This window comes from Bison bison, unplaced genomic scaffold, assembly GCF_000754665.1.
Source record: "Bison bison bison isolate TAMUID 2011002044 unplaced genomic scaffold, Bison_UMD1.0 scf7180017864369, whole genome shotgun sequence".
Classification (NCBI taxonomy): domain Eukaryota; kingdom Metazoa; phylum Chordata; class Mammalia; order Artiodactyla; family Bovidae; genus Bison; species Bison bison.
The window spans coordinates 1,529,472-1,543,545 of record NW_011494941.1 but is presented as its reverse complement, the minus strand read 5'-3'; the positions used below and the strand labels follow the sequence as shown (position 1 = coordinate 1,543,545).

The 14,074-nt window shown below is 40.9% G+C and overlaps 1 protein-coding gene across 1 annotated transcript in view; it reads right to left on the bottom strand.

The window, feature by feature from the left end:
* The window catches only part of C8A (complement component 8, alpha polypeptide), a 71,832-nt gene that overhangs the window by 48,302 nt on the left and 9,456 nt on the right, over positions 1-14,074 (bottom strand). Inside the window, exons 2-4 of the mRNA XM_010855868.1 lie at positions 7,466-7,568; positions 1,752-1,896; positions 242-389 (exon numbers count right to left, since the gene is read on the bottom strand). Of these exons, the coding sequence (XP_010854170.1) occupies positions 242-389; positions 1,752-1,896; positions 7,466-7,568 (396 nt within the window). The remainder of the gene's footprint in view (positions 1-241; positions 390-1,751; positions 1,897-7,465; positions 7,569-14,074) is intronic.

Sequence of the window (14,074 nt, the reverse complement as noted above, 5' to 3'; positions counted from 1 at the left end):
GGCTTGTACCCTGGCCTCAGACTTCCAGCTGCAGACTTCCAGTCGCAGAAGTCTGAGAAACAAATGTCTGTTATCTTGTTAGAGCAGCCTGAATGAACTAAGACACTAGAGGGACAGTGGCCTCTCAGGATGCACTCTAGAGGAATTCGTCCCAAAGACCCTCTTGTTTCCCTGAAACCAATACTCATGATTGATGAGAGATCATGCCCAGGACTCACAGAGCCAGCAGGCAGTGACTCACCCCAAGGCCGCCTTCTCTGATCCTGGAATTGGGTCATACTGGCTGCAGTCATTTTCCAAGATCCTGACGTCTTCACAGTCATCCTCGTCAGAGCCGTCCAGGCAGTCCTTGTCTCCATTACACACCAGGTGGCGTTTCAGGCAGCGACCTGAGCAAGGAGAGGCAGTGGATGCTTCTAGAGCCTCCAGGTCTCCTCCCCCTCCCTCATGACCTGTATCAGTTCAGTTCAGTTCAGTCGCTCAGTCGTGTCCGACTCTTTGCAGCCTGCAGCACGCCAGGCCTCCCTGTCCATCACCAACTCCCAGAGCTTCCTCAAACTCATGTCCATTGAGTCAGTGATGCCATCCAACCATCTCATCCTCTGTCGTCCCCTTCTCCTCCCGCCTTCAATCTTTCCCAGCATCAGGGTCTTTTCAAAGTCAGCTCTTCGCATCAGGTGGCCAAAGTATTGGAGTTTCAGCTTCAACATCAGTCCTTCCAATGAATATTCAGCACTGATTTCCTTTAGGATTGACTGGTTGGATCTCCTTGCTGTCCAAGGAACTCTCAAGAGTCTTCAACACCACAGTTCAAAAGCATCAATTCCTTGGCGCTCAGCTTTCTTTATAGTCCAACGCTCACATCCATGCATGACCACTGGCTCTGTTCCATCTCTGAAACAGCCCTTCAGTCCTCAGTGCTGTCAAATCCCCCTTTAATCCTCACTGCCTCCACCCTCCTCCCAGCCTCGCTGTCTCCCACCTGCAGGCCCTCAGCTCAGACCCTGCCCCAGGCTCCTCCTCTCTACTCAGTCTCCACATCATAGTCCCAGGGATCTAAAATGCTCTGCACCCTCCAGAGTCTCCCTATTCCTCTGTCTCCAAATGCCACCATCTGGTCCCCAGTTAAAAACCTGGCCCATCCCCTGCCTCTCTTCCCAAAGCACTTATTTTGGGCTGATTGCAAGTCCCTAAACCCTTGTGCTTTTGCACATTTGTCTCTTAGCAAACTTGTTCATTTTCTAAGTCTCAGTTCAAGTACCATGTTGAATCCTGCCCTGACTCTCCAAAGCAGATTTAGGCAACCCTGCCAGAGAATCTGTACATTGGGCCCTATACATACACTCATTACACTGGCTATCACAGGATATTGTCACTGATGGCTTATTGGTCTGTCTCCCAAAGAGTCTAGGAGTACTGAGGATCAAGCACATGAATTTTTTTTCTCTCTGCATCACCAGCAGGTAGCACATTACCTGGTCATCATATGCACTCAATTAATATTTATTCAATGAATGGATGGATGTGTGAATTGTACCTTTTTCAAATCAACATATGTTCCCAAAAACTTGCATCAAGATTACTTGGATTGCTGGCTTGGCTTCAAATTCAGGTTCCTAGGTCCCATCTAAAACTTCCAGAATGATAACTTTCAGGGCTCTGGAATTCTGCATTCTAACAAGGTCCTGGAGAACGGTTTTGTACATTAAGTTTGACAGGCACAGCTGTTATCCTGCTGAGATGCTACTCACCTGTCTCCTTACACTGGAAATCCTGTCCACACTGTGCTTGACTCAGACAAGCTGTGGGACTGTGACAGCTGGCTTGGTCCCAGACATTCCCACTGCAGATGGTTCCCCCAAACTTGTTTGGCTGCAAGAGGCTCCGGTATCTGTACTAAATCAGATTTGGAAACAGACACATTCATTGTCTTATCAATCAACCGAGATTGGTGCAGGCAGGTCTCAGCTCAACATAAGGAATGACTGTCTTAATGATTGAGAGCTCCCTGCAAAGCTGTCTTTTGAGGGGATGAGTAATCATAAATGGTGATGTTCAACCAGAGGTTGTCATCAGCTGGAATATTGAATTAGGGCCTCCAAACATCAAATGAGAAGTTTGGACTAGGTATTTCTAGGGTCTTCCTCCTTGTCAGAAAGGACCTCCATCTTCCTTTCTGAAAGTACCAGTTAGTACCTATTCATTTTTCAAGACTCATGATTTATCTTCTTGGGAAAAAAACCTCTATAACTCAGTAATATATCCTCAGTTCCCCTGAATCCTCTCTCCTAGCACTTGTCATACAAGGTTGTTATTGTCTACTTCTTGCTTTACCTATCTCCTTATTTTAGGAACAATTTTCATATGGGGTTAGGGCTGCCAAAGGGAGGACCGTGTCTTATTTGGCTTCATATACTTGGCATTTGATCTATGATGCATTGCATGGGAGACACTTTTAGAAGATATTTATTGCTTCTCCTTTGTAAAATTTTTTTTCTGGTCATGGCATCTCCTCTTTCCTTGTGACATATCTCATATGATTCAGGTAGGGGTGATGTCACCCCCTTAGTCACAGGGTTGTGTGGATATGATTGAGGCAGGGAAACCAGAGCCCCATATCTGCCAAGTTGCAATGATTGGTTCATGACTCAGCCTTATGGCAATCATAGTCCTCTCTGGGAATTTTCTTTCAGAACTTTTGGAAAAGACAGTTCCTTTTTAGCTGAAGCTGCCGGGTATCAAGTGGTCATGTTGCCTACGAGGTAGAAAGAGCCCATGCAAGAGGTCGAGAGACAAAGAGAGCTCTGAAGACACCATCTGAGCCTCTGTGTCCAGCTTTGACTGCAGATGAATAAATACTTACTGAAGAAAGGACAGAAAGAATAAAATGCATACCAATCTTGGGCTCGATGTTTTTATGTTACTGTTTTCTATAGGGTATACAGTATGAGGTACTAGTGTATAAGGAGGAAGCTGAACAGTGAGATATTCCAAGAAATTGAAGTTCCATCCCCGTCTTTGAGAAGCTCAGAGTCTAGTTGACGAGATAAAAAATATAACAACACAGAACATGGGGGTATATGAGTGTCAGTCAGCACCATATTTTCTGCTGCCTCTTACAGCCCACAGGCCCTGCCTTCAAGATTGTAAGTAAGTAAATAAGAAGGCAATGACTTGAAAAGAAGAGAATTGAGTTCCTGACTCACTGTCTACAGTATCAGTGCCTGGTACTTTCTGCCTCAGTTTCCAAGTCTGTAAAATGAGGTGCTTGACCTAGTTGACTTCATTAATCATAACTACTAATGATTCCTCCACCTGTGTCCTATAGTTGGAAGAGCAGAGGCATGAAATTAGCCCAAAATTAGACCCACTTGGGTTCAAACCCCAGATTCACTTACCAACTGCCCATGAGCAAGTCACTTATCTTTTCTGAGCATCTGTTGTCTAATATGTAAAGTGGTTGTGATGATACCTTAGCTCAAAAGGGTTTTGTGAGAGCTAAGCGAGAGGTCTGAGACAATGCAGCCTTGTGCCTGGCATATCATTGGTGCTTCATAAGCAGAAATGTTTTCTACATCATTACCATTATCAATTCAGCCTTTTCCAGATGCTTTCAGGGATGAGTACAAAGCAATGTGACTTCCTGTCTCTTTCATCTTGCTCACGTCTGCCTACATGACTGCTCCTTAGCAAAGAGGCAGTTGTAGCAAAAAGAAGTGAGGCTCCAGCCAGTCCATCTGCCTTTCATGCCTGTCAATAACAGCAATGGCAGATCTGTAAACTTGATGGGAAGAGATTATAATTAATGGTCAATGTGGGAATATGAAGATATTTTCAGTGTCTACCCTCATTCTTGTTCCACAACGCAGTAAATACAAGAGAGCTTGTCATACCAATATAGAGCCAGTTCTCTTCTCTTTCTTGCCCTTCAAAAACATTCATCAATTATGAGACCTGCAGTTACCAATGTGTTGATGATGATGGTGGTGGCTACCAGTTATTGAGTGCTTACTATTAAACTTTACATTCTTTTAAAAAATATTATTACTTATTTATTTAGCTGTGCCTGGTCTCAGTTGCAGCATATGGGCTCTTTAGTTGGGGTATGCAAGCTCTCAGTTTGTGGCATGTGGGATCTAGTTTCCTCTGTGCAGGCTTGAGGGCTAAGTCACTTCAGTCATGACTGACTCTTTGCGGCCCTGTGGACTGTAGCCCACCAGGCTCCTCTGTCCATAGGATTCTCCGGGCAAGAATACTGGAGTGGGTTGTCATGCCTCCTCCAGGGGATCTTCTCCACCCAGGGATTGAACCTATGTCTCTTATGTCTCCTGCACTGGCAGGCAGGTTCTAGCACCACCTGGAAGCCCCCTTGTTCCCTGACCAGGAATCAAACCTGGGTCCTGTGCACTGGGAGTGCAGAATCTGAGCCACTGGACCACCACGGAAGTCCCTCTACGTTGTTTATCTCACTTAATTCTCACAAGTCTAGGAGCTTACATTCTATTAATGATCCCATCTTAAACTGGGTTAGAATTCCAGTTCTGCAACTCACAGTGTATGGGTCACTGGATAAACTCCTTAATTCCTCTGACCTTCGGTGTTCTCATCTATAACATGAGAGAGATCTGAGAGTGTTCTGAAGATTAGCGATCACACAGGTAGAGACATCGGCTCTCTGTTCCATTCTGGTGTGTGCCCAGTAATAAGAGCTGTCAACTTTGTCATCATCCTTGTAGCTGTTGGACTACTCTGGAACAATTATGACTGAGAAGGTATTGGATTAGGTAACCACTAATATCACTCACTACTCTCCATATAGCTCCAGGAGAGCCATACAGTTCAGATTCATGGGTATTTTGGAATCAAACCAGCCAGATTTTAAATTGAGGCTCTGCTGCATTCTTAATGGGCAACCTAAGCAAAAGGGAGGATGGTATCTATCTGTATATCACCCACTACTGGCTGCCAAAGTCAAATAAGAAGATAATTTATTTAAAGCATTAGCACAGTCCTTAGTCTACAGAAATTATTCGATAAATGGCCACTATTATTGTCATCAACACCGTTCCTGTGGTTTCTATACTTGGAATGATGGTGCAGGCATCACGTTCATTCCCACCCACTCCCTAGTTTCTAGGTTGTTATGAAATAATGAAGACATTGTATTGCAGACAGGTTGATAAGGATACTCCCCCAGGGACTGCTCAGTGCCATTGCCCATGGTTGGTATCATTAAGACATAATTTTCTTTTCTACCTAGTAGACAATGTTTCTTTTCAGAAATGCACATCTTTGGGAGATTTTGAGAGGAAGAAACATAATAATAATTAAAAAAAACTCAGATGGCCTTTCAATTAAATAGTTAACAGAATCATTTTAAGAATTACCTTAAAGACACGACTTTTTGAATCCCTAAGAAAGTAATCAATGAAGATGTAAACTGTAAGTCATTCATCTGTGCTATCTGCTATCTAAACTGTAACACAAGAGAAAATTGTAGCTTTAGGATGTTATTTCAATGTATAATAGGTTGAATAATGGCCACGCAAAGAAATCAAGTCCTAATCCTTGAAAGTAGTAAATGTTACCTTATTTGGGGAAAGGATCTTTGTAGACATCATTAATTTGGAGAAATTACTCTGGATTATCCAGGCGGACTCTGAATGCCATCACAGTGTCCTTATAAGAGGAAGGCAGAGGGGGATTTCACTTATACACATAAGGGAAGCACACAGAGGGGAGGAGTGATGCAGACAGAGGAGCAGAGATTGGAGTGAGCAACCCCCAGAAACTGGAAGAAGCAAAGAACAGCTTTTCCTCTGGAGCTTCCAGAGAGCACCTGACTCTACTGACACCTCGATTGCAGACTTCTGGCCTCCAGAACTGTGCGAGAATACGTTTCTGCTGTTCTAAGCCACCCAGTTTGTGGCATTTATCACAGCAGATTCAGAAAATTAATCCAGAATGTCAAAGCAGAATGAGAATCGGGGGCCAGATATTTTTAAAGCGGAATGCCTAAAACTCTTTGGCATATCCCAGAGGTGGGAGAGGCAAGATAATAAATTTTAGCCTTCAGAGTCAAATAAACTAGGTCCAAATGGTGTTTCCACCCCTGTCATCAGATCTTCCCAGAGCACTCTCCTGTCTCACTGAGGAGGGGGCTGGAGGCAGGAGAACCATTCGCAGACTCTGTAACAGGTCAAATGAGAAAAGAGCAGGGCTTGATTCGGGGCAGAGGGAGTAGGGGTAGAGAGGAGGGCACAGGAAGGAAACCGCTCACATTTATTGAACACTTGCTATGTGCCCTGGTGACTCAGCCAGTAAAGAATCCTGCAGTGTGGGAGACTGGGGTTCGATCCCTGGGTTGGGAAGATCCCCTGGAGAAGAGAACAGCTACCCACTCCAGTGTTCTGGCTTGGAGAAGTCCATGGACTGTATAGTCCTTGGGGTCACAAAGAGTCAGACAGGACTGAGTGACTTTCACTTTGATTGTGTGCCAGATGCCATGAAAAGCATGTTTGTATGCATTATTCTTTGGATGTTCTCAAAATCCCTATGATGTACATACTGTTCCTCCTTCACTTATAGACTAGAATCAGAGGCACAGAGAAGGTAAAACATATGTCCAAAGTAACACAGCAATTAAGGTGCAAACCAGAATCTAAGCTGTTCAATCAAAGCTGAAACACAGGCTTGACAGCAAGAGACTAGTAGACAAGGCTCAGCAGTGGTGTGCCACGTAAGGGGCTGCGCCCACCCTGTGTCCAGTGAAGGTGTGTGTTATCTCCAGAGATTTTAAAATACTAAGAAAGCAGAATAGAGTTAGTCTTTTTCCTATATCTATATCACTAATAGGCCAGTGATTCTGCACAAAGACAGAGCTGTAATACTTCTCCCTGCCAGAGCAGAGTGCGCCCAACATCCCCCTTATGCTGCTGAGTTTAGCAATCATTTTGGACTAATTAAAACCACTTATGTGGGCAAGATAGATATACATCTGTTCATTGGGCATGTCAGCCTTTTTCAGTGCATGAAAGTGAAATCCTCAGAAACACCCTATGTGGCATGCTTTGGTTTATCTCAGTTTCCCATAGGTCATGGACAGCTTGGCATTTTGTTCCCAAGTCATTGGGCCCTCCAGATGACTCTCACTAGAGGGCAGTAGGTTGGCCAGGACCCAGAGGGGCCAGTGGGGATCAGTGTGCCCATGTCTGGAAGGCTACTTTTTTCCATCTAAGCCATAACATACATGTCTGAGTAGCCTCATCCAAATGCCTTACAAACAAAATCAGAAGAAGCAGAAATATGTTCCACCGTCATGTGTGTATGGCTTCTGAATACCTATTTCTAGACCCATTTTCTCCCCAGACTTCTAGATGTATAGTGCCAACTGCGTATCCCCATTTGAATGCATACTACACAATTCAAATGCCAAATGCTCCAAAATTGGTTATTAACATCTCACCTTTTTGTCCTGGCATGGAAAGCAGTCTGTCCACTCTGCCCAGTTGTCCAGCTGGCAGGAGACCGCTGTGGGGGTGAAACTCTGAACAGCTCGACTGACTCTCCTAAAGAGACGGAAGACCTCGATTCAGTTTTTAATTTTTTATCATGATCATTTTAATTTCTGTAATTATAAATGTGAAAAGGTGTTTTAATATGATGGCATCTTAATAATATGTAAACAGATGCTGAATTTTTCCCCAGCTTTATTGAGGCATAATTGATAAAAAATTGTATGGTAAATGTATGATGACGGGTGTGATAGTTTGATATGCATATACATTGTGACATGATTATCACAATCAAGGGAAACATATACCTCACCTCCCATAATTACCTTTTTTCCTTTTTTGGGGTGCTAAGACATTTCAGACTTACTCTCTTAGAAAATTCCAAGTGTACACTATGCTATTACTAACTCTAGTCACCATGCTGCATGCTAGAAACCCAGAACTTTCCATCCTGGGTATTGAGAGAGTCGATAAGAAGGCTGATAAGAAGTCCGGGGTCCCTGAGGAGGTGAAAGTGGTCTGGGGCTCTCGAAGTGGAGATAGGGGTCTGGAATTCTTAAGGAGAAGGAAGGGACAAAAATCTTTTCTTTTTTCCTCTTTACATTCCTTAGTCTTAGTCACATAGTTTTTTTTCTGATGACTACACAACAAACAACTCAGTTTAAACTCTGTACTAAGGATTATATAACAACAGTGTATTCTGCTTGAGGACAGTTTCTCCTTCCTGAAAACCTCCTGGCTAATCCTGTTATCTTAAAATGTAAATTATGTGAGTGGGTCTAGTAAGATCTTTACAACCTTGAGACTTTCTTTTGATTTATTGTAATAACTAATTTAAAATGTATATAACTCCCTTGTTTAGACTAGCGAGGGGGGCACTGTCTGCCCCCCTTCTGATGTCTATGTCAGAAGCTTTTGCTGTTCCTTTTTCACTTTAATAAAACTCTGCTACACAAACGCTCTTGAGTGATCAAGCCTGGTCCCTTATCCCAAAGCTAAATCTTCTTTGGAGATCATGAATCTGCCATCACTTACCATAAGCTATCACTATGACAGAAAGTTTATATCCTGTGACCAACCTCTGCCCATGTTTTTCTTGCCCCAAGCCCCTCTATTCTATCTCGGGTTCTATGAGTTAGACTTTTCTTTAGATTCCCACATATGCCTGAGATCATGCAGTATTGCCTTCTTTCTGCCTGGCTTATTTCACTTAGCATAATGTACTTCATGTTCATTTATGTTGTCACAAATGGCAGAATTTTCCCCTTTTTTATGGCTGAACAGATGCTTAATTTTTTAAAAATTTGTACAGGTTGCCCATTGATTTGGGCATCTGGGTACTTGTAGCCACAGAACATGAAACAATATCACAATATATATTCCCTTAACCTTCAAATTATCTGGAAGTAGGAATGGGGATAGAGCAAGGAAATGAGAGGAACGTTCATAAAGGCACAGTTTTTACTTGGAACCCTGGGCTGCAGGGGTATTTCCAATACTTGATTAATTCTATCATCCTTCTTAAAAATTGCATGTGCTGTTTTTAAAACAAAAGATATATGGCCTATTGCTCTTTTTATCCCAATATTTTATTGTGGCAAAATATACATAACATAAAACTTATACTTTACCATAATCATTTTTCAGTGTATAGTTCAGTGGCATTGAGTACAACCATTGTTGTTGTACAACCATCACCAGCTTCCATCCCGAGAACTCTTTTCATTTCCATGCATCACTTTTGAGATGTAAAATTTAAGCAAATAAAAAAAATAACTGTGCATGTTTGCCCTTCAGTCAATCACAGTTTTAAGAAATAAAGAATAAAAATATATTGTGCCTCTACCATATGCAAGGATGATGCTGTAGTGCTTCAAAACTCAGTCTGATTATGCCATGAGCTGCTCCTCAAAAGGAATGATGTCCCCCTAGGCTGCAACCCCAGACAGGAAGCTGTAGGATCCTCAGGAAAGTGGTGTTCACATTTATCATTGGTTCTCAAACTTTGGTCCTAGGAACCCTTTATACACTAACATATTATGAGGACCCTGAAGAGCTTTTATTTAAGGGGACTAGACCTATTGATAGTCACAGAATTAAAAATCAAAACTAAGAAATTTTGAAGTGTTTATTTTCCCATTTAAAATCATTGTGAAATTGTTACATGTCACTATGTATATTTATTTAAAAATCCATTTCCAAGAAAAATAATTATTGAAAAGTGTTATGTTTTATGTTTTTGCAAATCTCTTTGATGCCCGGTTTATAGGAAGCAGCTAGACTCTCACCTCTGCTTCTGCATTGAATATGTTGCTTTATGTTGCTTTAATTGAAATCTATGAAGAAACTCCTACATCATACAATTATGTAGTTGAAAAAGTAATGCAGTTGAGGAGTGTTTTAATAGTCTTCTCAGATAATTGTGGATGTTCTTTGATGTTATACCAACACTTTAAAAGCAGTAATTTTTTAAATGTTAGTTGTAGTTGTAAACTGAAAGCCTGTTGGTGAATTTTTAAATTCTCTGTTACATTAAAACTCATTGGTCTGTGTACGCTTTAAATGGATCCAGTACCCATGCATGGGCTTCCCTGGTGGCTCAGTGGTAAACAATTCACCTGCCAGTGCAGGAAATATGTGCTCAGTCCCTGGGTGGGGAAGGTCCCCTGGAGAAGGAAATGGCACCCACTCCAGTATTCTTGCCTGGGAGATCCCATGGCAAGGGGATCTTGGCAAGCCATCCCAGGGGAGCCTGGTGGGCTACAGTCCATGGAGTCTCAAAAGAGTCGGACATGACTTAGCAAGTAAACAACAACAACATCCATACATAATTTTTATAACAGCAAACATTGGAAATTGAGAAAATAATGGCTCCCAGAGTGCATGTATCCTAAAAATATTCACATATTTCAATATAAGATATTTTAAAGTCAAATTTATTAATTTAACAGTGATCTCAAGCTCATAGTAGTGAATATGTTTTCCAAAATTTTAATTTTCATTTGAAAGCCCAAATTTTGTCATTGGTAACAAATAATGCTATCTGTTTTCCTGGAAGTAATAGGCCCTCTGCTCATTTTTGAGACGATGTCTCCCAATTATCTTAGCCTGAAAAACAGTAGTTTGTCTAACAGTCATTTTGTCAAGTAAAAACAGTGTTCCAGCAAAAAGATATCAACCTTGACTTAACTCAAACAGTTGCTTTTTCTCAAGACAGTCATCATACTCAGGTTCAGTAGAAGTTCTATATGCATTATTTTCATTTGGCCACAAATAATATTTAAATAACAAGTTTTCAAAGATTGTGTTTTAATAAAATTAACAATTTTAACTGTTTTAAGGAATTTTCTAAGTGAAACAACTCCTTTCCTATAAGTTTGACGTCACTGCCTTGATATGTGTCAAGGCCACAGTTGCTTTATTCAACATTAATTTTATACCACCAGGGCAAACATAAATACAGTGAAAAGAGAAAATAATATCTTAGGATTATTGTGAAATTGTTTTGAATTCCCAGATGCTGCCCTCATAAGATCTTGGGGACTGCCTACAGTCTGCAGACCACACTTTGAGAAACTCTGATTTATAAAATGATGTTAGTATAGAACACCACCTCTATCGTCCTTTCAAAGAAAACTTTAGTGTTCAGTTTATCATCTTCCTCTCTACTCCAGTTCCTCTCATCACCCTGGGAGACCTCAGCATCGCTATAGATGAATCACTCAATGCTCTCTGCTCTCAGTTGTTCCTTTTCTTCCTCTTGAGTGACTCTTTTCTCTGTTCCATTATCTTCCATGATTTCATCCTGGACGTTCGCTCTCTGAAACAGCTTCCCTTCCAAATGACTAATTCATGGGTCACCTATGAAGTTATTTGGGGCTCCACAGCCTCTTTTCCTTCTATCTCTATATACTCAAGGATTCCCATGAACTTTTCTTGGACCTCGTTGGGGCCTCCATTGACTCCTAAGCTTTCTCTCTAGCAATAAGACCTCCCCTGTTTTCATTTTTCTTCACAATCAGTTTTTATTTCATGACCCATCATTTTAAAATTGTAATTATGTCCCAAATTCCTGGACCCCACTGTTCTGTTGATCACACCTATCTGGAAACCCAGTCTTGAAAGAATCCAAGTATCTTTCTCCTGGTTAATTAATTCCTAGGTGTCTTCAGCCTCATCATAAACATCAGTTCCTTAGGAAAACATTCTTCAGCACTCTGACTGATGAGATATCTCTCTTCACATGATTTGGTCAATGTTTGCACATTTTTGTCTCAAAACTTAGCACACTTATAATATTTGTATAGTTTCTGCCATCTCCACCAGATCATAAGCTGTATGAATGTGGATACTTGTACTGTTCACGTGTTTGCTACTGAACTCCCAGCACTTATCATGGTGCCAGACCCAGGGAAGGTGCTCAGTAAATATTTAGGAAAGTAAAGAAAAGAAGAAAGGGAGAAAGAGAGAAGGAGAGAGAAGGAGAGGAGAAGGAAGGGAGGGAGGGAAGGAGGGAGAATTAGAGGGCATGGAAAGAATGAAACCAGTTTATGGAAAATAGAAGGACATTGTTTAGAAATTTATTTGAACTTAATTTCCAGTTAGAATCTAATTAAATAATTCTGGTGTCTAGACATTCAGATGGCTCAAAGTTTGGTCCATATGTTATTTTTCTAATAGATTGTCCTAATATTAAAAGTTTGAAGCATAGAAACACGGAGAAAAGCAAGGGTTCTAATCACGAAAAGATGGGAGAGAAGTTACAAGGGCAGAGGTTTGGGAGCAGAAAATGACTACAGCATCAGTTCTGCGTCTCACTGTAGAACTGTCAAGATAATGTCATTGTAAGCCCACAGAGACCGCATTATGATGTCAAAATGGAAGGAAACAGTATTAATGGATGGAAGCAAAAGTTTAGACAGAGCAGTGCTGTGTTGCTGTAGTTTTAAAAGCTTTGTGACATGATGTCTAGACAGAGGCACATACAGTCATGCTATCACTGAAGCAAGGCTACAGAAGGAACACAAGGACCATTCATTAAGTCGTTACAGGGCTCCAACCTTTTAGCCAATATCAATATGACTGGCGTTTTCTCTTATGCCAATGAATTTTTTAATGTAGTTTATTTTTTATAGATTTTGAAAGTCATGCATTCTCCTTAAGAGAACATAGAAAAGATTATTAAAAAAAAAAATTGTCCCAACTTTCCACCACCATTAATTCTGTTTCTTTCCCTTCTTTATTTCCATAAAAGAGTTGAGGTCATACTATTACATTTTTATATGTTTATCTTTCCATTTAATATTATCAGAGAAATATAAATTTTTATGATGACTGCACATTGTTCCATTCCACTAACATTAAACAATTAGAGTATTGAGCACCCAGTTTTTCTGTATTCTAAGTTATTTAGTGAAGATACATCCTGTAGAATAAGATGGCTAAATTGAAGGATACAAATGGTTTTAAAGTTTATGACACATATGGCCAAATGGCTTTCCAAAAGAACTGTATCAATTTTTCAATTACGTAAGGAACATTTTTTTCTGTTTATTTATTTTACTTTACAATATTGTATTGGTTTTGTCATACATTGACTTGAATCTGCCACGGGAGTACATGTGTTCCCCCTCCTGAACCCCCGTCCCACCTCCCTCCCCATCCCTCTGGGTCATCCCAGTGCACCAGCCCCTGCACCCTGTATCATGCATCGAACCTGGACTGGCAATTCATTTCACATATGATAATTTACATGTTTCAATGCCATTCTCCCATATCATCCCACTCTCGCCCTCTCCCACAGAGTCCAAAAGACTGTTTTATACATCTGTGTCTCCTTTGCTGTCTCACATACAGGGTTATCATTATCATCTTTCTAAATTCCATATATATGCATTAGTATACTGTATTGGTGTTTTTCTTTTTGGCTTACTTCACTAATAAATCTGTGGCCTAGTAAATCTTGGCAAATAGTTTGAAAGCATCTCCAAGCTACTGAAAATTTACTCAAACAGTAAGATTCTGGAGTCTTTGATTCTAGTCTTCAGTTGGCATCTGCCTTGCTGTGCCACTCTGAGAAGAACCCAGAGAGGCTTTTAAGTTTTTCACCTACAGAATCAACACAGTGAAACATAGTGGTCTGTGTAGGGTTCCTTTCACTCTGCACAATGTGCTCTGTGGAGTACTGCTTCCTGAATTATGCACTAGAGGTGGGAAAGGAAAAGAAGCAAAGTTATCTGGTCAAATAGAGTTGGATAAACCGCATACAACATACTGCTCTTGGAGATGTAAATGTCCAGTAATACTTAAAAGGCACTGAGAAGTTCTGCATTTTAATTTACTTAATCCAGCAGTTACCCAATTTTTGACCATAGGTCATTTTTTTTTTTTTCATGTAATAAGACCATACAGCACAGTTGAAGAAACACTGATGTAACAGAAAGGGGTTTAGAGTATACCAAAGATGTATATAATCCAGATTCTGCTATTTAAAGCTGAAAATCAGAGATGGTAAAAACTTGTGAGACTGTTTTGAATATGGGAATAAGATTACATACGCA